Here is a 25833-nt window from a genome sequence, read left to right as displayed (position 1 = left end):
TCATTTACAACATTTGTTTTTATTGATATACACACACACACGCACACACCACATGCTTGACAAATGATTTAATAAACTTGATACAAGTCCTCCACACGAATCTCCCTCTACACGTGCGTACTTGTTCACTCACACAGCTACTTTGGGATGAAATGCACGTTCGCTCAGCAAGTCTAAAATACATCTAGTCTTGTTCTCAGCCGTTCATCATCAATTTTCTTACTTTTTAATAATAAAATCGTGAAATCTGAGAAACCGGGACAGTCCCGATTTTAGGCGTCTTTGAAACTCAGAAACCGGGACTGTCCCGGGAAAATCGGGACAGTTGGCAGGTATGTATTTCCACTAAGTTTATAGACTGATTTGTACTTGACACCCAAGACTTTGAATTGATGATATTAGAAATGTTGTGGGCGTTGTACTCTGGATGTTATAGCTTTGTAAAAAGCGGTTAGTCGCATTACACAAAAAGGACATGGTAAAAATACACTTATCACAGTTCAAAAGTTTCCTCGACTGATTTGTACTAAAAAACCTACGAAAGTTTTACTACATGCAACTGTTATACATGAGTCTTTAACAGGATACAAACAGTAATGGTCAGCAGCTTAAACTTTCGGTATACATGTACATGGCAAAACCATGGTCAGTCGCATTACAGTCAGTCGCATTACATTTTTTACAGTCAGATTAGCCAGGCCTACATAGAGCCCAAGCTGAGATTTCTATGTATTTGGAAAAATTTGGTTCATTCTTTGTCAACAACTTATATAAGTTGATTTTATATGTAAGCTATAACTTCCAAGTGGAAAGAAAGTTGTGACACAAATAAGATTTGTTGGTGTCATGTCCATGTTGGTGTCATGTCCATGTTTGCTTGGAATTGCCCAACACCATAATAATATGTTACATTACTAATGCAGTCTTATGAGCCTCAAGGGGCTTGATGTTGATTTGTTAACTCACCTTGACATCATAATGATCCTTTAATCCATCTTCTAGATGATTGAGAAACTCAAAGATGTCTAATCTATCCAAGCAAGAGTCTAGTAACGTGTACATGCACTCAAAGGCAGCCTGTAATAAGACAACAGTTTCAACTACATCAAAATCATTCAATAACATTGCTTTACTAAAGAATGGCCAACAATGTCATTGGCAGAGTGGTCATTGGAGGACACGTTTTGTTATAGATTTTCTTCATATTTACACGAGTATACATTGTGTTTTTCTTATAGTTGTCTTGCTTGCTTTCTTGTCTTTGTCTATTCCAGACAGGAATTCCAGACATGCAGTTCGTGTGAAGGACTGCTAGTAAATATAAACCATGTCCTTTGAGAGCTTTCAGCTTGTTCTGATCCACATCTACCAATCATGAACATAGAACCTAACCAATTGTACAACTGTGTTGATACCAGACAACAAAAGAGTAACACTTGTTATAAGTAGGTGAAGGATATCAGCATCTGCAAACATGCATTCTTTCAGGATTTCTCACTTGGTGTATACCAATATATGCATTAAATAACAAACCTGTGAAAATTTGAACACAACTGGTCGTCAAAGTTGCGAGAGAACAATTAAAGAAAGAAAAAAACACCATCATTGCACAAATTTGTGCGCTTTCAGATGCAAAAAGGCTTTTATTACTTGAGTGAGAAATTACGTCTTTTTCAAAAACTACGTTACTTCAGAGGGAGCTGTTACTCACAATGTTTTATACTATCAACAACTCTCCATTGCTTGTTACCAAGTAAGTTTTCATTCTAACAATTATTTTTAAGCAATTACCAATAGTGTACAGTGCCTTTAACCCTTTGCCTACACTATTTTTCCCCCGCTGCATAATCAATCAAATAACACACAGTTGTACTAGTAAAAGCCTTGTTAAATATTCTGCAAAATAAGACAAATGTAGAGTAAAATACTGGCAACCAGGTAGTTTAAACAGAATTGATTTTGAATGCAGAATTTATAATACACACTTCCATGGCAGGCCAAAAAGCATCCCCAACACCCTGGACTGATCTACCCTGTTCCCTTCCTTGCATAGGAACGACGTCATCTTCCCCATTGTCAATAGATATGTCTGTTATCTGGGCCCAATGACACTAAACACAACACAACTAAAGTATTATCATCACTATCATCTCCCAAAACATCCTTAGACTCTTTATTTTCCAGTTAGAATCTGCAAAAATCTTCAGGAATGCTGCTACGATGTCGATTGTTACTGCCTTTTGTTTCAAAGTGATAAAAGTCACGGAAAAACTCAGAAATGACAGGGTTTTTTCATGAGAAATTGTTGCATTTTCGTTTGTACCATGGTATCTATGTATCGAAGTGTACAAAAGTTCCCCGATGGATGTCAGGGTTCAAAAGAAAGCTGTATGCAAAATAAATAGCACACTGTGTTGGGCGCAAATATGCGCCACAGCAGTGAGGGAATAAACTGTGACTATTGTTACCTTTCTGATGTCCAATCCATCATCAACTGTGTGTTTAAATGGACCCATCTCAACCTCTCGAATCAACTCTTTCTGCAAAAAAAAAACACTTACTGGGGTCATGCTGTGCCAAATCAAAACATACATTCAATTGTCCAGCTCACAGATTTCCATTAAATACGTTTAAGTTGTTTCAACAAGTTGATTGAGCAAACTCCAATACCCAAATTTAATTGTTTTAGTAAGTGCTTTGGTCTTTTTGAGTTTTTTTGGCATATATTTTTTGAGATTACAAGCTTATAATATAACAAATAATTTTGTTATTATTCATAATACAGTATGGTAAATATACAGCATGATGATTACCAAATCTGCTGTTGTTCTCATAAGTTTCAAATTTTACTTCAAAAAGCATCCAAACTGTTCTGTTTCTACATTTTCTTGAAATGAAAGCACATATTTGAGTGAGTCAATGATCAGACCATTGAAGCTTACGTCATTGATTGATTACACTAAACCCAAACAAGCCAACACTTGACACACAGACTTACCCTGACTTTAGTCTCAGTATATAGATTGGGCAATATTTGATCCAACAAATCTCTGATGAGAGAGGGTTTATTGTGAGCAGCAGAGTTGAATGTAACTAGAGACACACGACGAACATTCAAATCTGGATCCTCCATTGTTTTCAAGAAATCTTGGATGCAACTCTTGAGGAGAGGATCAATGGGCTGACACTAGAAGACAAATGCACAAGATCAGTTAATAAAGATTTCAAGATCAGTTAATCAAGATTTTAAGATCAGTTAATCAAGATTTGAAGATCAGTTAATCTAGATTTCAACATCAGTTAATCAAGATTTCAAGATCAGTTAATCTAGATTTCAAGATCAGCTAATCTAGATTTCAACATCAGTTAATCTAAATTTCAACATCAGCTAATCTAGATTTCAAGATCAGTTAATATAGATTTCAAGATCGGTTAATATAGATTTCAAGATCAGTTAATCAAGATTTCAAGATCAGTTTATCTAGATTTTATATCAGTTAATCAAGATTTCAAGATCAGCTAATCTAGATTTCAAGATCAGTTAATCTAGATTTCAAGATCAGCTAATCTAGATTTCAAGATCAGTTAATCCAAATTATCTATGGGTGTCATGGCCGAGTGGTTAAGAGCATCAAATTCAAATTTTGGTGGTAAGTCACTGGAGTGTACGTGGGTTCAAATCCCGGTCATGGCACTTGTTTCCTTTGAGCAAGATGTTTTACCGTAATTGCTTCTCTTCACCCACGGGTAAATGGGTACCTGCGAGGGTAGAGGTTGATATTGTGAATGAAAAAGCCTTCTGAGCACACGGCAGCTCGGGCTGTATACTCGCCAGGGAGAAAGATTACAGGGATGTTATTGTCCCAATGACCAAGGCACTAGTGTAAAGCACATTAAAGGCACTGAACATGTTTGGTAATTGTCAAAGACTAGTCTTCTGATGTGTGTATCCCAACTTCTTGGTGTATCCCAACATAAGCATAAAATAACAAACCTGTGAAAATTGGAGCTCAATTGGTCATCGAAGTTGCAAGAAAATGATGAAAGAAAAAACACCCTTGTTGGACGAATTTATGTGCTTTCAGATAGGAATAAAAGACTTCTGGCTAGAAGTCTTTTATTATTTTAGTGAGAAATTACCTCTTTCTCAAAATCTATGCTACTTCACAAGGAGCCGTTTCTCACAATGTTTTATACTATCAGCAGCTCTCCAATGCTCGTTACCAAGTCAGTTTTTAAGTTAATATTTGTTTTGAGTAATTACCAAACGTTATAATGAAATGCGCTATAAGAACTAGTTATTAATGTTAGTAGTAGTATTATTATTATTACTATTATGGGTATGTTGCAATGTGCATCCAATGTCATTTACTTTAAACTGTCAGAGATGCATTTAATACTGTACAAGTTGTTTGCAACCTGACTTACCTGGTCTGATATGGTGAACTTGACAGCAGTGACTACTGTACTTCTTGTATATGCTGAATCAGATGATAGGCACTCCTGCGTTTAAAACAAATTAATACATTTTGTTCTATAAAGCTTTTGTTTTAGATATTTCTCAGCGCCTTCATTCACACTATTATAATAAGCCTTTTTTACCACTTTTACCACATTCCTTCTAACCAGTTCACTTCGGGATTCAAAATGTTTTTCCTATAAGGGATTTTTAGAAGTCAAAAAGCTCTGTCAATGAAAGTCAGTTAGAACAACCATAAGATGTTTTCTCTTTGATGTTTCCAGATTTGTATGGCGTGTATTTTTGTTACAGTCGCCTGAAGTACAATTACAACATTACCTGTGTACAGCAATCCACTATATTGTCCAACTCCACATGGTGTGTTGACATGACCACCGCCAATATGCACAGAAACTTATGTCCCTTACTTAACTAAGCAAAAGCTTGCCCCTAATCAAGTGATATAGCCAGCCAGCAACTGTCTCGATAGTATTAGGAAATAAATTAAGTGGTAACTTGTGACTAAGCAACTCATTATACCAACTATTATTCAAGTGTAACTGGCATTGTAAAGTATCTTGACTTACCTTGAGTTTAGGGAGTAATGTTTGTGGATCAATCAGTGTAAGTTTACCAAGGCACTCAGCAACTACATTCCTAGTTCCTTCTTCGGAGCATTCACAATGATTAAACAACATGGTCCTAAATAATAAACACAACAATCAATTAGTCATGGTGTTAGTACCAAATAATTGGGCTAAAGACAACTGCATTGAAACAATTACTTATTTCCAGGTTTTGCGGTTTTGTAAACGTAGACTCAGTGTGTGTGTATCATCCTATGGACTACATTACAGACTCTATGCGCCGAGATCAAGCAAAGGGATGACAAAGACAGCCTGGCAATCAAGGCTACATTTCTGCAGAGTCTATGCAAGTAACTGAGCAGTTTCTAGTAAAAGCAAATTACAAACTTATTTCAGGTTTATTCTAGTGAAGTTTGGTATTTTAATAAGGGAATTAAAGGGTAGCGACGAGTTCTTTAACTGACGTTTAAAATCAACAGGGTCGTTGCCGTGTGATAAAGGCCCGAGCGGAAGGCACTGATCCTGCAAGGTTTTAAACGAACGTTAAAGAACTCGTCGCTAACGAGTCACTAATCTTTTATTCCCATTCATAAATGTTTTTTTGTTAAAAAACCTTTTAAAAATACAATTATAGACACTTTGACAATTGAAAATTTGATGTTTGAAGTATTTTTTTTTTAAACTTTGTGAAGAATCTGTTTGATGCACGTCGGTTGTGTGTACGGGCACGCGCTTAGAAATAGAATACGCGCGCGCGCGCTTAGAAATAGATTACGCGCTGTTACTAATAGCTATGTATTGCATGTTCCGCGTGATAATATTGGCGTGCGCGCGCCCGCCCGACACGCGGAAGCCAGCCGATTATAAACAGCTCCAACTGGTCATTATCAACTGTTAAACACCCCCACGTGACGCGCTCTCCACCAATAGGAGTAGAGAAACTGCCTGTGGTACTTATGAATCTGAAATAATATGGAACAAATAAACATTTTATTTTTAGCAATTAAAAACTGGAAAAATCTGAACATGGAAAGTTTCTGCAGTTACTTAAGTGGTGTCCAACTTACCAAATACTTGCAACAAATGGCTTGAGATGATCAACAGCTGATGGGGTGCTGCTCTGACATGCAATGATCTAGGATAGTACACAGTAGGATACATTCAATATACATGTATACAGTAGTGATTTCTTATTTCTCATGTCATATTCACCACTTATCTGGCCTAAACTGTACCTTAAACTCATCAAATTGTACAGAAGGTGCTTTAGATTACTGTTGTACTTGTTTACAATATGTGCTAAACATAAATAGTAATGACATTCTGTTGTTATTGGTCAATACATGTATATCATAAATGGATACACAGTAGACAACACACATGGTCACAACATTAGTGTCCTTGAGCAAGACGCTCTTGGGCCAAGTAGTGCTTTAGATTGAATGCAAGTCACTGGTCCCGTGTGTTGTACGTGTGAGGTTTGTAAAGAACAAAGTACACTTGTATGTTTAACATAAAGGGAGTCATCTCTGCCTCTATCGCATGGCCCTTTCAATAAGGGAATAAAAGAGTAGTGATTCTTTCTTAAAAAAAGCCGTTTAAACCGACAGGATCGTGGCTTTACGCCACAGCCACGACCCTGCAAGATTTAAATGGTCGTTTAAATGACATTTTGGGTAAAAGACGTAATAAAGTAGGAAACTCTGCATAAACTTATGTTTCCCAACGACTAGCTCTGTATGTGTGGTGCATTTTTATGAGACAGTTTTTGGATATATATTTGTGTACGTAATGCATCCTCCTATCTATGGGCTATAAAATGAATCACCCCTGAGAATGAGGTTGTGGGCGAGCCCGCACAAACGTATCCGAAAACAACCGGTTATTAACAGCTCCAGCTAGTCATTATCAACCGTTTAAACACCCCCCTCCCCCAATCCCCAATGAGCTCTGATACTACACAAAATAGAATACTGTATGAGAAAGATTGTTACCTCTTTGAGTGAATGAAGAAGGAGATATTGTCTCTTGGGTTGATTCACGATCTCTTCCAATACAAATGGCAAATACTGAGGTAAATTACCAACACTCACATTGCCTATGGTGAAAACAATCAAATCAGTCACAGTTAACAATCAGTGTGGTTAATAAGTATTGTCATGGTCAGTTAAGCTCACCCAGTTATAAGCCTGGGGATTAGTGCGACTTGTGTCCAAGTTGCCACTATTGATTGCTTAGTCCAGTCGCGACTACCGTTTTTTCAACAACTCAGTAAATTGTGCCACCACGACTACTACAAAAATAGTCACGACTACCTGTCCTACCTAATTTACTTACAAAACACATTCAGACATCAGTGACACAATCCTTCAATCTTTTCAGCATGAATTTTAGTATACTGCGGCTGCAGCAAATAATGTTCCCCAATGCATTTTGGAATTAAAAAAATAGTCACGACTAGTGTCAATGTCGCAACTTTTGGTACGTGACTAGTTGAGTAGTAAATTTCACAAGTCGTCCAGGCTTACCCAATACCGTTCTGACTAAGCTTGCGAGGGTTCCTTCAGTTACAGAGAGGCGATATCAAACATCACATATGCTAAGGATGTGCCTTTAAGGATGTAGACATTTGACAAAAAGACCCTTTAGATCAAGTTACATAAACCATATATTGGAGAACATGATGTGGCATCTGAATGAAGTATTGAGTGTTAGTGAATCTTACCCAGAGCAAATGAAGCTGCAGTTTTGACCTCTTCACTTGATGCAGAGAAAGAATCCACAATGACTTTCTGTAGTTCAGGATGTCCACTAAGATCACTGCGTGATCACAATATAATAAAGACACTGTCAGAATACACATCCAAGCAGAAGTAGGAGAAAACAACTATATGAATTATGTTAGCTTTACCAGGGCTTAACTTTAATCTAATTCAGCAGTGAAAAAACACTCATTATTTCCCATTAATAATGACTCTGTGTTAAACAAAAACAGAATTTATTATTTCTGTAACGTAACTGGATGCAAAAGAACAAAACTGTAACTGTCAAAAATGAGATTGGCAATAGCATGCGCCCTCTATAAACCGCATTCCTGGTTTGAAAATGCACATAAGCCATGTTGTAGGGCAGATGTTTAAATGACGACGTCATATTCAATATGGTCTCTAGGGGAGACTTCTACATTTGATCAACAAACACATAATGTCTAGTAGGATATGTAGTTCACAGAATGATGTCTATTGAAGTGGCATTATTTAAAGGTACTGGAAATGTTTGGTAAGTGTCAAAGACTAGTATTGTCACTTGATGTATCTCAACATATGCATAAAAACAAGCCTGTGAAAATTTGGACTTAATTGGTCATCGAAGTTGCAAGAGAATAATGAAAGGAAAAACACCATTGTTACACAAATTGTTGTGCTTTCTTCCAGATGCCTAATAAAAGGCTTCAGACCTTAAGTCTTATTATTTGAGGAGGGAAATTACCTCTTTCTCAAAAACTATGTTACTTCAGAGGGAGCCGTTTCTCACAATGTTTTATAATATCAACAGCTCTCCATTGCTCATTACCAAGTAAGTTGTTATGCTAACAATTGTTTTGAGTAATTACCAACAGTGTCCAGTACCTTAACATGTTTACTTCAAACCCTTTATGAGGGAAACAGTAAGCAAAAACAACACCCTATAACAAACTTACACATGTCTGCCAATTTCACCCAATGACAAGAGAGCAAAGAGCTGCACAGAGTCTGATGACTTGGTATTCTACACACACAAAACAAATAATCAAATAATAATACACAGAGACCATCGTAATCACTCTCATTAGGTCCGGTTCATCTGAATGCGATTAGAATGTTGACGTCACAAATTAGCAACGAATAATTCACTTGAGTGGAAATGTGCTCAACGTCTGTGAAACATTCGCAGTGAATACAAGACTGTGACGTCACATTAGTATGAACCGGGCTCAAGTCTTATTAATTGTACATTCAAAGTTCTTCTTGTTGTGTACAAAGCTCTCCATAAACAGTTGCCATCCAGGATCCTACATATCTGACTTACAGCTGCAACCACAACGCAGACAGCTTAGATCATCCACATCTTCCCATTAGATTATCATGTCCATGCAGAACCCATGCTGTATCATTTGCAGATCGCTCACTCTTTTGGTTTGGACCAAAAGAATGGAACACTCTCCCTAACCACATCAAGGATGCTTACACTATTCACATTATCAAGAAACTCCTCAAATGTTTTCTGTTCCAACAAGTGTATTGTAATTATTTTCATCCAACTGTCTTGAGCACCTTTGAACAACTTTGGTTGCTATATAAATTCCCTCTGATTGATACATGCAATATGTGCTGTAAATCTAATTATGCATAGCTCAATGCAAACACCATTACCAATACTAGTTTTTCTTATGAAGGCAAATTCCAAAGCATGTAAAATACAGTCATTGCTGAGAACATAGTATTTAAGAAGACCCTCCAAGTCACTGTTAAAATAAGCCAGCGTATGATTGTGCACAAAGATCCCTGACAAAACATAAACTGGGACAAACTAAATCGATAACATTGTCAATTGGTTGGATGTGGTTAATGTGTCCTAAATCTGTCACACAAGAATTAAAACTGAATGGTACAAGCCCACAGGGTACAAGATTTCATTATAACAATAAGTTTACTTGTTTACAGTCCAAGCCATAATAAAATGAACCATACTTAAGTCTTAGATGAGATTTGAGGCATGTCTTACCTTTACATCATTAACAAACTGATTCACAACAACAGATCCTTCTGCTGCACATGAGATAGTCAATGCTGCTACACACTTTGCTATAGAGTGAAAAGCCTGAAACAAAGAGCAATAATAAATCAAATGTTGGTTTTCAATTGATACATGTTAGCCAAGCTACCAGTATTAGACATATGAGAAGGACTTACAAGGCCTACTTGTTAATCATTCATTTCTGGCCAATTTTATCTACTCAACCATTAAACACTAGTGTATTGTGAGACATGGTATTTATTTACATACAATTCATATCAAAAATAGAATTTTGCTGGTCATATTTTGAACAACAGAAGCAAAACATCAACTTAGAGAACTTTTCTGAGCACACAATTTTTGCCAATTTATATTTGCTTGCACTAAGTTGCACGACGGAGCTGTTTCCATTGGACTTTTTAGCGGTCCTGATGCGTTGACCTGTAAGTTTTACATCACGATCGCGGTTAGTTGACAGGGAGGTCAGTTTACCATGTGTACTCATTGGTTTTAAAAGAAAAGATCTACAGAAAAGTTGCGGTACTTTAACAACAACAAAAGTCCATTGGAACATGGCTAAAGATGTACACATAATAGTGCTCAATCTCTGCATCGTGCAATTTCTTTGATCTTTCATTCTTGAGTTGACAATCTTGGAAGCCATTACTGAAGGCTACAGTCATGTAAGAAACAGCAGGCTGAAAAGACACGCCTGACAAAACAACTTCGTAGCTTTTGACATCTGTAACTCATCCTACCAACATCATACATGTCCCTTCACCATACATTAAGCAATTGCACTCGTTATAATCATGCTAGAACTTAGAGTATAATGTTGGCTGTAAGTATTGGTTATTTTGTACTCGGTAATCAAAGGACCTACCTGTTTGTGCACTGCGTAAGTGGAGGTCTGGGATTCTTTGGGGCTGTATATGGGCAGAGACAACATCTGAAGCAGATCTTGAAATCCCAACCTGGGTGTCTTAGTTGCTACAAGAGCCTGGAAGAACTCTAACATAGCATACAGTGCACCACCTACATATTCAAAACAATAATACTCACATTTAAGGCACTGGACAATATTGATTAACTGATCTTGAAATTAGGCCTGGGTGAATAATTTGAATATCCGGTTAATGGCGAATAGTTGTTCCTGACTGTAACCGCAAATACAGTTTTTGACTTACCAGATATCTGAACAATAACATTTCAGTTGTGAAAACAAAAAGTACAAACCTTTTTTTTATTTTTTATAATGCTGATATTTGTTCATTCTTATGACGTTCAAGGCTTTATCAACAAGTCAGAGGGTCTTCATTCCTTAAACCCATCTCAGCTCCCTGGGGAGTATAGATAGTGTGCTGTTTTGTATGTCAAATATCTAGCAAACTCAATCACACCAACCATCTCTGCCCTTATTTTTAGTTCTGGGTGAAGAGAAGTAAATTTTAAATTGTAACAAACAAAGCGACCAGTTGCTTAAAGACCAAGTGTCTATCAAACCCACACTCAGCCAACAAGAGTTTGGTGCACTACTAGGCCACAAAATGTTTATTTATTAGAGAAAAGCATACTGTTCAGTCACCAATGGTCATGGGTTTGAGTCGGTGCTTATTAGCTCTCTTAGGAGAGCACCTAGAGTAGCAGTATGTTAGGCTAAGGGTTAAGCCCGGTTCATACTTCCTGCGAATGCCTATAATTCGCAACAATTAAACTGTGTACAACTCCTGCAAAACATTTGCTGCGAAAACGGCCATGTGACGTCAAAATTCGCTTTGCGTTCGCAAGAAGTATGAACCAAGCTTTAGTACGTGTAATAGCTAATTTCTGACCTTACCTTGCAACAAAGGAGATTTGATCAAAGTTAGAATAGCATTGAGAATAGGTTCTCTGCTCTTATTGAAGCTTGTAGGATGAACATGACACATAGATGTCAAGAGATGAAGAGTGAGCTGTGAAATGTGTAGATCACTGTCACTAATTAATGGAGGTAGTTCAGCCATCACTCCATCAATCATTGGCATAGTCAAGGACACTCCTATAAATCAATGCAAACAAAGACTTAGATAGAAGCTCTACCTCAATACAAAATCAATCACAATCACACATCAATAAAAACATACTTATCAGTACAAGTTTGGGTCTATGATTGAAAGAACTTACAAAAGGTCATCTTCGCATGAGTAGCTAACTTTACAGCTATCTTTGCTGCTAAATAGTTACAGCAGGGGTTTGCTTGACAGACCTAGCTCAAATTCAACTTGTGTTCACATGGGGTCACGGTCGCTGTTCACATGGTTAGCCAGCACAGAGTATTGTGGCTGTTGGTAGTTTTCTTTGCCACGGTTTGTAATTTTGTTGAAGAAATTTACATGTTGGCTGGAAGAACAGCTTAACATAAAACACATGTGCAGTTTCATAGTGATTGGATTACATAAGTTGATGACTATTTGTTCAATCCAGGATGAGACAGTGTTCAGTAATCATTACTTACCATAATTTTTGAGTAGGATATCTAGAGCTGTGAGTGTCGATAGCTTCAGTGCCCTGTGGTTCTTGCGTAGGAAAGACGCTAAAATTGGCACTCCTTTCAACTAAAAAAAAGTAATTCAATAATTCAATAAACTTGGTGAAATGAAGTCCAATATCTCTTAAGCCTTTTTCAAACCATGTTGTAAACATCCCTAATGTCAGAAAAGACAAAAACTGATAAAACCTTTTGCCCAATGCTCGATGTTAGAAACAAAAAGGGTCTCAATATTCAGAGAAGCCATCTGTGACATTAAAACAAACGTCTATAGAGCCTGTACCATGGGTACTTCAACAGCGCCTTTTTAGTGTCCTGCCCATGCAAACCAAATTGCTTCTTAAAAGAGGAATTCCAAAACTGAGCAAAAGGCCTGGTGTGCCAATACAGTCGCATAGTGCCAATACAGTCAACACGCAGACAAATTAATATTGATGAGTTTTGGAGATTGATGTGGGAGGATACACAACATTTCTGATCTTGTTGATCACAATGTAAAGAAATACAAGAGATTCAATAGAGAATCTGATTAGCCATTATGTTCCCTGGTATATTTATTCAATCTTGACGTTGTCAAACAACTTAGACTAATTCCAAAGTGTCTCATCATGGACCACATGTACACAGACAGGCAAGAATCAATGCATGATGTAACTACAATCCTGGTCATACATGTAACTCATTTGACCAGTTAAAAAATCAATTCAAAACTTGGAGCACTAACCAGTCCCAATACCAAGCTCAGTCATTTTCTACACATGCAACCTGACGTTATGTATCTTTGAATCAAGTCAACTCATCGTTGACATACATACCAGGATTGGTGTAATGTCAATTTTCAATGGAGATCCAGCAATCATGGTCAATGCTTTGACTGTTGTCAGACGAGTTATCTCATTCTTAAGACGCTCCAAGAAGATAGGTAGACAAGTACTCAGCTCAGACTGAAGATGGTCCCCAAGATTACACAGAACCTGTCCCCTAAATCATTAAATAGTAATAATATGAATCGTTAGTGAAACAAAAATTGAGCTAGGAATCAAACTACTTTTTGGTCTCACATTTCATAATCACTGTGCTTACCACATGTAGAAGGTTTAAATAGACCTTATTAAAGTGTAGTTTTTGGAAACCTAGTTTAAACTATCTGTTGATTAGGTCCAATCAATGCTGTACTTACATGCATGAGATAGCACGTTCCTTGACTTCCTGATCAATGTCTGCAGCCTTGAGTCTCATTAATGTACAGGTATATAGATCCAATACATAGGGACTGTAGTCAAAACCAGTGTCAGTATCTACCAAACAAACAGCAATTCATTCAGTTATCACATCTACAATTGACAATTACAACTTATATAAACCATGTAAGGCCAAACAAAAATAAAATCATGTAAAGCATCCCCGCCTGCTTCCTTTTGAAAGGTCGCACCTTTTTTTTCCTTTTTCTTTTAACAGGAAAAAAGGATAAGTTTTAACAAACAGACAAAAACAATAAATTTGGAAAAATAGCCCAGCCAGTTGTCTTTTAAAAATGTGCTGGGCGGCCATTTTGAAGAGAAAAAAATGTGAAATCACATTTCTAAAACAGCGTCAGAGCTTGAACTTCCTGCAAGCATGATCTGTTCACAGCCAAATGGAAGAAAATATAACATCTTACATTTCATGGAGATTGTACTATAAGATATTTATCAACTTTTGGTGTGAAGAAAAGGGCACATTTTGAAACTTGTTGAGGTGTTATTCTTACAACTCTTGAATTTGAGTGAAAACTATGAACAGTGAACATAATGGTGAACTATCTTGCCCTTAAAGGTCCTGGAATGAACATGGTCACTCTAATTGTAAACAACACAATCCCTACAAAGGTGCACAGCTTCCTGTATAATGGTGAACTATCTTGCCCTTAAAGGTCCTGGAATGAACACGGTCACTCTAATTGTAAACAACACAATCCCTACAAAGGTGCACAGCTTCCTGTATAATGGTGAACTATCTTGCCCTTAAAGGTCCTGGAATGAACATGGTCACTCTAATTGTAAACAACACAATCCCTACAAAGGTGCACAGCTTCCTGTATAATGGTGAACTATCTTGCCCTTAAAGGTCCTGGAATGAACACGGTCACTCTAATTGTAAACAACACAATCCCTACAAAGGTGCACAGCTTCCTGTATAATGGTGAACTATCTTGCCCTTAAAGGTCCTGGAATGAACACGGTCACTCTAATTGTAAACAACACAATCCCTACAAAGGTGCACAGCTTCCTGTATAATGGTGAACTATCTTGCCCTTAAAGGTCCTGGAATGAACACGGTCACTCTAATTGTAAACAACACAATCCCTACAAAGGTGCACAGCTTCCTGTATAATGGTGAACTATCTTGCCCTTAAAGGTCCTGGAATGAACATGGTCACTCTAATTGTAAACAACACAATCCCTACAAAGGTGCACAGCTTCCTGTATAATGGTGAACTATCTTGCCCTTAAAGGTCCTGGAATGAACACGGTCACTCTAATTGTAAACAACACAATCCCTACAAAGGTGCACAGCTTCCTGTATAATGGTGAACTATCTTGCCCTTAAAGGTCCTGGAATGAACACGGTCACTCTAATTGTAAACAACACAATCCCTACAAAGGTGCACAGCTTCCTGTATAATGGTGAACTATCTTGCCCTTAAAGGTCCTGGAATGAACATGGTCACTCTAATTGTAAACAACACAATCCCTACAAAGGTGCACAGCTTCCTGTATAATGGTGAACTATCTTGCCCTTAAAGGTCCTGGAATGAACATGGTCACTCTAATTGTAAACAACACAATCCCTACAAAGGTGCACAGCTTCCTGTATAATGGTGAACTATCTTGCCCTTAAAGGTCCTGGAATGAACACGGTCACTCTAATTGTAAACAACACAATCCCTACAAAGGTGCACAGCTTCCTGTATAATGGTGAACTATCTTGCCCTTAAAGGTCCTGGAATGAACACGGTCACTCTAATTGTAAACAACACAATCCCTACAAAGGTGCCCAGCTTCCTGTATATTATATTCCCCGGCCATGTTCAAAACATTTATTCTGTGTTGAATGTTATAATAACTAAATTTAAGGATAGAAAATGAAACTTACCAAGTGGTTTGATGACTTTCACAATGGTTTGTGTGACTAACAGGGCTTCAGATGTGATTTTATAGAAAGTATCCCCTACTGCTGTTACAACTGGCTGTAGATTAACAATAAAGTGTCACATGATTATTAATTAAGACTCCATACTTATAGTAAAGCACAACTACCGTATTTTCCTGCGGATAAGATGCTCGGCGGACAAGGCGCAGGACGCTAAAATGACCAAAAAAATTTCAAACGTCAGCAGACAAGGCGCACCGCCGCACAAGGCGCACGTTTAACCGCACACAAAAGAACACCTGGCGCCACCCGGTGTCGGTACATTGACACAAAGACGTAATTTGTTGCCTTTGAGAACCTACATATACCGACCTTTATCCAATCAGCCAACGCTGTATATTGTAAATAACATAAAGTTCGGCCCAATCAGCGGGCAGAAACCATGGTCCACGCACTGTCTGAAGTTAATTTTACTTGCAACATGAACACAATGCCTCCCTGGACATCCGACGTCCCACAACGAGGATCCTTGCTGATACAGATACATTGCAACGACACAGACGGACATAGCGTGTGTGTGTGTGTAGTAATGTATCCTCCGCCTGGATGTCGCTGCATGCACATTAATATGCACATGTACACTGTGGATTGCGCTGCTCAATCTCGAGATTGCACAACAGATGTTGTAGACATGTGGGCACCGTATTGAGCGATGTTCGCCGACGGGTTGCGCTACGCCCTCGCATATGCGCTGCCTGGAAATGCGCCAAAATTCCCACGTGACTGTGCGGATCCCAAGCACACGCAGTCAAATTCCATTGCGGACTTGAGGTATTTGGGTATCTATGTCACTGCACGTTCATTGCAGCCAGACACGTCGAGTCTTGTCTCAATGCGTTTATTGCTGGTTCACGTATTTTTACCAATAGAGGGCGTTTAACCTCACGCTATTACAATGTTCCAAAACGCCCTCTAGCGTTCAATGTTTCTTGTATTTATTGTCACACGCACAGTAACAACGACTACAGGCGTGATATCTGCTTTTATGTTGCGTGATTAAATTTACAGACCTCGGAACGGTTGCGTTTTGAGGCTAATTTTCTGTGTCATTTTGAGAGATTTTCGAGTCTGAACTTGGACATCGTTGATTTTACAGGCAAGTTTCATGCAAGGGCAACCATGATTTTAACAACCGTTCCTACCCGAAGTTTTGAAGCAATAAAGTAATTCAATAAAATAAAATGTGGTTTCTTCCCTTTTTGGGGGGGCTAGTGTTGTATTATTTTATTTGGCCTTACAAACAAATACAAATCATATCCTTGTAAGATAATGCTACGTTCCCATAATACTTTTTAAAAGCAAACATCTAAAAAGAGGCAATAAATATTAATACGATTTGGACGTTTATTGTAACAGAAATTTAAAACTCTTGTCCTACCAAAGATGACAGTTAAGTTCCCAAAGCACTTATCAATCACAAAGGTCTAAAAAGAGGCAAATGCAAAAATAAATTATTACCCCCATCCTTTTAAAATACGTTCAGCCTAAAGCACACTTAAGAGATTGTTGTTCTCTACAATAAAAACCCTCAAAGTTTACCACACAATAGCGGTTGGGTGAATGACGTTTGTATGAAGTTACTGACTGTCGATCGTTTTCGGAACGAATACCCGGCCACACAGAAAAACGTTTGTACACCGCCGACTTCTGTTGGACCGAAAGCTAGCTAGACACATTGCGGCATTAATGGAATGAAAGCACGGTCATGGGGAATAAACACGTTGCAGCATTGTTGGAATAATTGGACCGTCTGGGGGGTTGCGGCATTGTTCTAACGAAAATACGGTCTCAGTGTCTGAATAGCCTTGTTCGACCGCATTATTGAGTAAGGATTCTTCACACAAAGATCGTTGATTTGAACTGGACTTGAAGGTATTTTTTATTTCACGCAGTGATCATCAAAAAAAAAATCAATCGTCAGCAGACAAGGCGCACCGAAATATAAGATGCATCGATGGTTTTGGGGTCTAAAAAGTCAGATAAGACGCGTCTTATCCGCAGGAAAATACGGTACAACCTACAATGTACTAACAGCATCAATAGATTCCATTTGCTGAGAGTTCACCACAGCTCACCCACAATTCTTCTTCCTGCATGTCCTGTGCCTAAATCTACACAGCTGTGTTGTTTGCTTTACCAAAGTTAAGCTTTGATACGGATCAAACAAAATTAGAAAACATTGTTTGTGTTTGAAGTAAATGTTTGGTACATTGTATTTAGTATTTTTTCCAAAAACCAAAGTCAAGAGATCTGAAAAAAGTCTCAAGACTAACTAACATGCCTGGTACAAGTACTACAGCTCTTCCAATAACTTCAAGTTCCATGGATCCAATAATGTCTGGTACAATGACTTGCTGAGTCACAATGTACTGCTTACATTTGAATTCCTCAGACTATAGAGACAGTTGCTGTGTCAATGGGTTCGGAGCAAGCTTTTGCATAGCAACCTCCAAATGAGCAAACCCTGGTACCACTGTGCAATACACATGCATTCATTCAGAGTTGTGTATGGGTCTTCACCATACATGTATTATGTAATACGCAAAAGCTTGGCCAGAATCATGTGACATAGCAACTGTCTCTATATTTGGAGGATTTCAAATTTGAGTGTTAACTTAGGATCAAGCACGTCATTGTACCACACAATATTTAAATATAACTCACATATGGCTTATTGATGGCTCTTTATCAAAACACAGAGCCAATGAAGGAAAGTAAATAATCTAAACAGGCAAGAAGAGACAGGAGAGGGATATACTTACAGGCACAATCACACCTATGTGAGGATGGAAGGCTTGTGGACTATGGTTTACCATCAAACAATTCAGGAAAGACAAGGTGTCAATCTTCATATTGGAACTGCTATTCTTGTCTCTATAGGAACAAACAATTCAAGAAAGACAAGGTGTCAATCTTCATATTGGAACTGCTATTCTTGTAGCCTTGCTCAAGGCAGTCGCATTATTCGCTCCGAAAAGACGCAGCTGTAAACCCACCCGCCGTATACCCTGTGCATGGTGTGTGCGATCACACTGAATGACCCACCCGGCCGTATACACACTGTCACATCGCACGAATACTGTTCACCGCATCGCACTCGTACCCCACTAACCGCATGCGGAGGCCGTCAGGCCGACAGCCTTGTCGGGTCTGTATCTTCCCATTTGAATGTGTTGTATTAAAAAAATTCCAATAGTGGACGAAATTGGGGGGGCTCTACGATATGCTAGTATGCAGCTCATGAATATGTATATCGTTCGTCAGACCTATCAGACAACACAGGATGTGAGGCAAATGAATTATTCATTTTGACGTCCAATTACACACTTCCCTTATCACGACCTTTGGACCCTATCATGCGTCCGTGGTGGTGGTGTGTGAAGTAAACATGTCTCGTCTTTCGCGGGCATTATGGTAATGAGCTGACCGTGGGAACTCTTCGCTTATTATAGTAATGAGTTCAGTGGCTTCAACACAGATCCTACAAGGCTGTCGGCCTGACGGCCTCCGCATGCGGATAGTGTACGGGGGCATCGTGTCGTGCGATGTTACGCACAGTGAATACGGGTGGGTTTTACGCACAGTGAATACGGGTGGGTTTTTATACAGCGGCGGTCTTTTTTCGGAGTGAATAATTCGACTGCCTTGAGCAAGGCTACTATTCTTGTCTCTATAGGAACAAATAATTCAAGAAAGACAAGGTGTCAATCTTCATATTGGAACTGCTATTCTTGTCTCTATAGGAACAAACAATTCAAGAAAGACAAGGTGTCAATCTTCATATTGGAACTGCTATTCTTGTCTCTATAGGAACAAACAATTCAGGAAAGACAAGGTGTCAATCTTCATATTGGAACTGCAATTCTTGTCTCTATAAGAACAAACAATTCAAGGAAGACAATAAGATGGAATTGGTTTCTTCCATCATGCATTGTGACAGAAGGAACATCTCATTGACTTTCCACTCTTAAAAAGGAAATGTTAATCTTTATATCTCTCTCTAAAACAAGGATTGTTAATGAGCACATAAAAAACTTCAGTAAATTAAATATTTCCTGAAAGATTTGTTCATGTGGCACAGCAAGAATGACTACCAACAATGGTCCTGTGCGTAGTTACAACATGTCTGATTGATTCTCCATTTTCAAAGGCTAGAAAACTAGAGTACACTTATAATGTGCCATGTATGTCATAAATGACACTCCTGATGCCCAATTATCAAATTGGGTGGAACTTGTTATGATATTGTTAAAATTATAGGCCAATGCATCAAATGTACAAACATTGATATAGCTGTACGTTAAGCTGCATGTATGGTATATGGCATGGCCGGGCACTATACTAACTTTTAGCAGTACCGGAAGAACAGTGCCTAGCTGTATAGGTAGTTCATGGGGGCCCAAGTTAAAGAAACACATTGCCTTGGATCGGTCGGGTTGGTCTTTGCAAAGCGTTTGTAACCGTTTGTTATAAAATGCATATGGTTAGAAAGATGAATTAAAAGTAGAATACAATGATCCACACAAATTTGCCTAGAAATTGTGTGTTTTTACTTTTACTTTGCGAACTAACAGTCGGCCATTTATGGGAGTCAAAAATTTGACTCCCATAAATGGCCGACCGTGTTAATCGTCGAGGTCAAAGAAAAACTTCGCAATTTCGAGTGATACTTGTGTGGATCATTATATTCTACTTTTAAAATATCTTTCTAATCATATGCATTTTATGACAAACGGTTACAAGCGCTTTTCAAAGACCAACTCGACCGATCCAAGGCAATGTGTTCCTTTAAATGTGCCATGATGGTCTGTGAGTGACTGCAACACAGTACTTCCTTGAGAAATAGTCTCCTCTTGTGTCACTCACATACCTCTTAAAGGAACAAAGCTCTGCACTAGTGCCAAGCTTTTCAGTCAATATTTGTCTAATAGTGGGTTCAAATGGTTATATCATGGAGTTTTTTTGTAGTTCCATGGTCATGACATTGTGCAAACCAACGCCCAAAAACACAACGAACAGCAGTAATTTAAACTAGTAATGTTTACTAGCACCAATTTCATAGAGCTGCTAAGCACAAAAATTTGCTTAGCATGAAACTTTTGCCTTGATAAAAACAGGATTTCCCAACCAAATTTCCTTGTGATTTTCAGGATAATCCAAAAACAGATGAATACAAGTACCAAGCAATATGCAACAAATGGAAATTTCGTTGGTAATCCTGTTTTTATCAATGAAGAAATTTCATGCTAAGCAAACTTTCGTGCTTAGCAGCTCTATGAAATTGAACCCTGGTTAGAGACTTAAGAAAGTTTACCCAAGAGAGAACTGAATGCCAGGTATAACCGCTGGGATATGTTCTGCTAATGCTCCTGGTGATACACTAATCAGCTCAGTCAGTAGAGTAAAGCAGCCTTGACGTGTCTTAATGCTCTTCTCTCTCATCTGCTTGTGTAAAGCACGTACTATGTCTGGTACCTGAAGCCTCAGCATTGATATGGGGCTGCTTGGGAGGCAACAACAAACACAACATCAACTTTCATAAGATACTCCTTACTGCTACCAAGGGTTCAAACTTTACACCTACACTGGATTGAGGCTTGAAGCCAGTAGCTTTAGTGTCGGGCCTTTAAACTCATGACTGGACAGGTCTACCAGTCTTGTGTGTTTTCAATTGAATGAAATGACCTCACCGTGTCAAACACTCACTGTCTTAAACAAAAACAAGTGTTAATATGTTGACTTTGAGTTTGACAAACATGTCTTGTCAATTCTATTGAATAATGAAGTATGTATACTCATGGAGACAAACAAGATCACTCTTCTCTTATACCGTATGTCTTAAGTCGGCCTCAGGTCGACCTACGATTTTGTTGCGCCCCCAACAAACCATCGGCAACGCACAGACAAAGTATGCTCAGGTCACAACAGCTGAGAAATCTCAGCTGTAGCAGGACCACACGGACTGGTTACTCAATGCACATCAATAAGGAAAAGAATTGAAAACTGAGCCAAATGGAGTCAAACTACTGTGGATTCAAGGTGCGTTATAAGTAGGGAGTATAGGCCCATTTGATAGAGTGGTTAGATACACACATATTGAATGATTCATGTTGAAACACCGATATGTATGGCACATGCTTTTCTCTTATTATCATTATTTATTTGTTAACTTGACTGCATTTGGAAGGTCATAACATTATAAATTTTACATTGCTACAATGATGCTAAGGCCTTGTGCAAAACAGCAAATCGGCTACAACTACATCTAGATCAGCGCGTCTGTATTGGAGAATAGGCATACGCACGTGATCTAGCCCTAGCTGTAGCCGAAGACGCCGTTTGGGACACGACCTAAGACTGCCATGAAGATGTTACTGATGTTGATAAGACTCACCCATCTTCATGCTCCATAGAGTCAGGATCATAACAGCCAGTTACAATAGGCTTAGTCTGTTTCAGCAGTGTAATGAAGGCATGAAAGATATCAGACTTTACATTCTCTTCACGCTCTGTAATCAAATCATATCCAAATCACATTTTCCTATCTCAACAAAAATGGCTGTGAAGAAGCATTTGAACCTTTGCAATGATTCATGATCTAGAAAATAATGTGTTAACACAATGCACAAAATTCCACTGTAATGAGGTGTGGTTTTGAGAGCAACCACAGTACATTGTGACGATGAGATGGAGAAAGCAGTACCCAGATGCCCCTTTAATACTGTCAATAATGCACTCCATACATTACTCCAACACTCTGACTCAGATGCCCCTTTAATACTGTCAATAATGCACTCCATACATTACTCCAACACTCTGACTCAGATGCCCCTTCAATACTGTCAATAATGCACTGCATACATTACTCTAACACTCTGACTCAGATGCCCCTTCAATACTGTCAAATAATGCACTCCATACATTACTCCAACACTCTGACTCAGATGCCCCTTTAATACTGTCAATAATGCACTCCATACATTACTCCAACACTCTGACTCAGATGCCCCTTTAATACTGTCAATAATGCACTCCATACATTACTCTAACACTCTGACTCAGATGCCCCTTCAATACTGTCAATAATGCACTCCATACATTACTCTAACACTCTGACTCAGATGCCCCTTCAATACTGTCAATAATGCACTCCATACATTACTCTAACACTCTGACTCAGATGCCCCTTTAATACTGTCAATAATGCACTCCATACATTACTCCAACACTCTGACTCAGATGCCCCTTTAATACTGTCAATAATGCACTCCATACATTACTCTAACACTCTGACTCAGATGCCCCTTCAATACTGTCAATAATGCACTCCATACATTACTCCAACACTCTGACTCAGATGCCCCTTCAATACTGTCAATAATGCACTCCATACATTACTCCAACACTCTGACTCAGATGCCCCTTTAATACTGTCAATAATGCACTCCATACATTACTCCAACACTCTGACTCAGATGCCCCTTTAATACTGTCAATAATGCACTCCATACATTACTCCAACACTCTGACTCAGATGCCCCTTTAATACTGTCAATAATGCACTCCATACATTACTCCAACACTCTGACTCAGATGCCCCTTCAATACTGTCAATAATGCACTCCATACATTACTCCAACACTCTGACTCAGATGCCCCTTTAATACTGTCAATAATGCACTCCATACATTACTCCAACACTCTGACTCAGATGCCCCTTTAATACTGTCAATAATGCACTCCATACATTACTCCAACACTCTGACTCAGATGCCCCTTTAATACTGTCAATAATGCACTCCATACATTACTCCAACACTCTGACTCAGATGCCCCTTCAATACTGTCAATAATGCACTCCATACATTACTCCAACACTCTGACTCAGATGCCCCTTTAATACTGTCAATAATGCACTCCATACATTACTCTAACACTCTGACTCAGATGCCCCTTTAATACTGTCAATAATGCACTCCATACATTACTCTAACACTCTGACTCAGATGCCCCTTTAATACTGTCAATAATGCACTCCATACATTACTCTAACACTCTGACTCAGATGCCCCTTCTTGGTGTTTCTATTTTACACAACTTTTGAAGCAAAGGTGGTCATAACATGGGGTTTTTAACAATAATAAAGTATAGATTATGCTCTTTTCAAATGTATCAAAAAATGAAAAATTACCTAAGATGCCAAAGACTCTTTTCTTGATTGCAACATATAAGTTTTGGTTTCCATCCATTTGAAATGCATGAAATTGTGATTACTCCTTTGATGTACATGTACATGTACATGTGCTGTATGGGACTAAATGACTCTATGATTTACCTTTAAATCTTGCAATAAGAGCCGGTGATACGGAGCGATAGAACTCATTCAACATCTCATGTCTAGAACCTACAATGGCTTCCAGACATTTGGCTGCAGCACGTCGTACCTTCCAGCTCATATCATCATCATCGCTGTACTCATCATCAGATTCACTGCAATGGAATTACATCATCATTATTAATATCAAGAATAAGAGTCACTTCTTATCTATCGCTCATATCTGGGACTCAGTGGCGCTCAAGGCGCTTCAACATGTAGTATTTCTTGCAAGGTATGTGAGGAATTTGTTTGAATTATGAGACCTACTTCTTTTTACACTGCCTATCAAACTAGGAACACTAAGGCGAACCCCTTCTCTTTCTCTGCACTGGGTTCTTGTACGCGAGCCGATCAGCGTTGATTTCCAGTGCTTCCCTTCCAGGGGTAAGCCAAAATGGCATGAGGTATTGATCCAGCGCACATGGTAGTAAGGATGGAAATATTCCTATGTAGGTGTTGCTCTGGAGCATCGTATGTGGATGAACTTGGATCAATAGTATACAAATATAACATAGTTTGAGGGTCTACAATTGACATTAGCTCCCTAAAGTATTGGAAGTTGACAAACTAGTTCCTGAGGCTTGAATGGAGTCTGTAGCACGTTAGGCCAAACAAAAATAAAAAATTGTTGGATCGCCCTTTCACCCGATTTTGGGGTTTCCGCTTCAGGAACTTCCGTCACTTCTTGGTCTCTTGTGTCTTCACTGGTGATGTCTTCACTGGCCGGTGATGACACCTCGGGGGCGTGGTTTCATCCAGTTGTGATTCATCCAGCGGGTTTTGGGAGCGCCATCGTCCACCGGGCGTCGGGTGAAGAACTCATCCTACACTGGGGGCCTATCTGTTACCAAAGAGGTAGAGCAGGTCTAGAGTTTTGACCATAGCTTTCGTGCATAAACAGGAGCGGAAAGATTTACAGTAAATTCCAAGTGCTGCAAGAGGGTTTGCGTTCTTCGAGCACCCACTCCTCTCACCCCCATTACTAGACTGTGGAACTCTATGGTGTTGGCACCGGTGATGGCTTTCAACGATTCGGCACAGGTCTGGTATTTAGAGACTTTTTCGTCGCATGCATTTTTGAGACGTCGGCCGCTCTCGAATCGGACAGTGATATCTACGACTATCGAATGTCAATTGTCTGTGAATACCAGATCTGGTCGCTTTGTTCCTACCGACTCGTCTTTGCATGTAACCTCGCGTCTCACTTGCCATTTTTTGCGATTTGTGAGCCACAACTCTATCTACGAGCATGTCACAGATCTTATTGTGTCTCATAATTCGCACCCCTTGCACCATTGGCCGGATAGTTGGGAAATCGATTCTGTTGGTGCATCGCACCCCCTCTCGACCCTCAGTATAGCCTCGCATACTGGTTAAGTGTTCGTGCACATCTGTAGGGCTGCACAGTATTGGTGTCCCCTCAGTAGCGGGGTTGTTATCCACTTGTTAACGTGAGCATCGTTCCTCCGGGCATCTGCGCCTATTCCGTGGCACAGATTGGCAGCCCAGTCGGCGTCTTCTTTGATCCTCCAACACTCCTTAGGTCTAGCCATCCCACGCAGGTCATCTGCGTTTTGCAAATGTGCCAGTCCCACTTTCCCAATACGGGCAATGATACGGTCATCGCCGTTAGTGGATGACACTATGGATTTGGCTCGCAAGGTTGGGATCACCTTTTCCAATCTGACCAGACCCAGGCTGCAATTGCCAGTGATGGAGTAGATCATGCCATTTGTTGTACACTGAGGGAGCTTCAGCTACTCTTTCACTGCCAGGCAGATTGTACTGTCTAGAGCCCCCAAGTTGTTATTGCTCACTTTTGTCATCGACAGTTTTAACTGCAATCTCGGGTTGACATGGTTACTGGACTGGTTTGAGAGGAGCTTTCCTGATCTGTTCAATCCAAACATTTAAC

At 39.1% G+C, this 25833-nt stretch overlaps 1 protein-coding gene across 1 annotated transcript in view; it reads right to left on the bottom strand.

Moving 5' to 3' along the window:
• Positions 1–25833, bottom strand: part of LOC139950003 (cullin-associated NEDD8-dissociated protein 1-like) — a 52110-nt gene that overhangs the window by 5670 nt on the left and 20607 nt on the right. Inside the window, exons 11-30 of the mRNA XM_071948622.1 lie at positions 23877–24031; positions 21936–22050; positions 20856–21041; positions 18304–18415; positions 15485–15578; positions 13530–13647; positions 13165–13330; positions 12317–12416; positions 11660–11860; positions 10706–10857; positions 9811–9906; positions 8747–8814; positions 7772–7866; positions 7041–7144; positions 6114–6181; positions 5047–5161; positions 4429–4503; positions 2999–3187; positions 2469–2540; positions 967–1077 (exon numbers count right to left, since the gene is read on the bottom strand). Of these exons, the coding sequence (XP_071804723.1) occupies positions 967–1077; positions 2469–2540; positions 2999–3187; positions 4429–4503; positions 5047–5161; positions 6114–6181; positions 7041–7144; positions 7772–7866; positions 8747–8814; positions 9811–9906; positions 10706–10857; positions 11660–11860; positions 12317–12416; positions 13165–13330; positions 13530–13647; positions 15485–15578; positions 18304–18415; positions 20856–21041; positions 21936–22050; positions 23877–24031 (2392 nt within the window). The remainder of the gene's footprint in view (positions 1–966; positions 1078–2468; positions 2541–2998; positions 3188–4428; positions 4504–5046; positions 5162–6113; positions 6182–7040; positions 7145–7771; positions 7867–8746; positions 8815–9810; positions 9907–10705; positions 10858–11659; positions 11861–12316; positions 12417–13164; positions 13331–13529; positions 13648–15484; positions 15579–18303; positions 18416–20855; positions 21042–21935; positions 22051–23876; positions 24032–25833) is intronic.

This window comes from Asterias amurensis, chromosome 17 (assembly GCF_032118995.1).
Source record: "Asterias amurensis chromosome 17, ASM3211899v1".
NCBI classification, from domain to species: Eukaryota; Metazoa; Echinodermata; class Asteroidea; order Forcipulatida; family Asteriidae; genus Asterias; species Asterias amurensis.
Note: the sequence above shows the minus strand (reverse complement) of the source record. Positions and strands in the feature narration are given on the sequence as shown.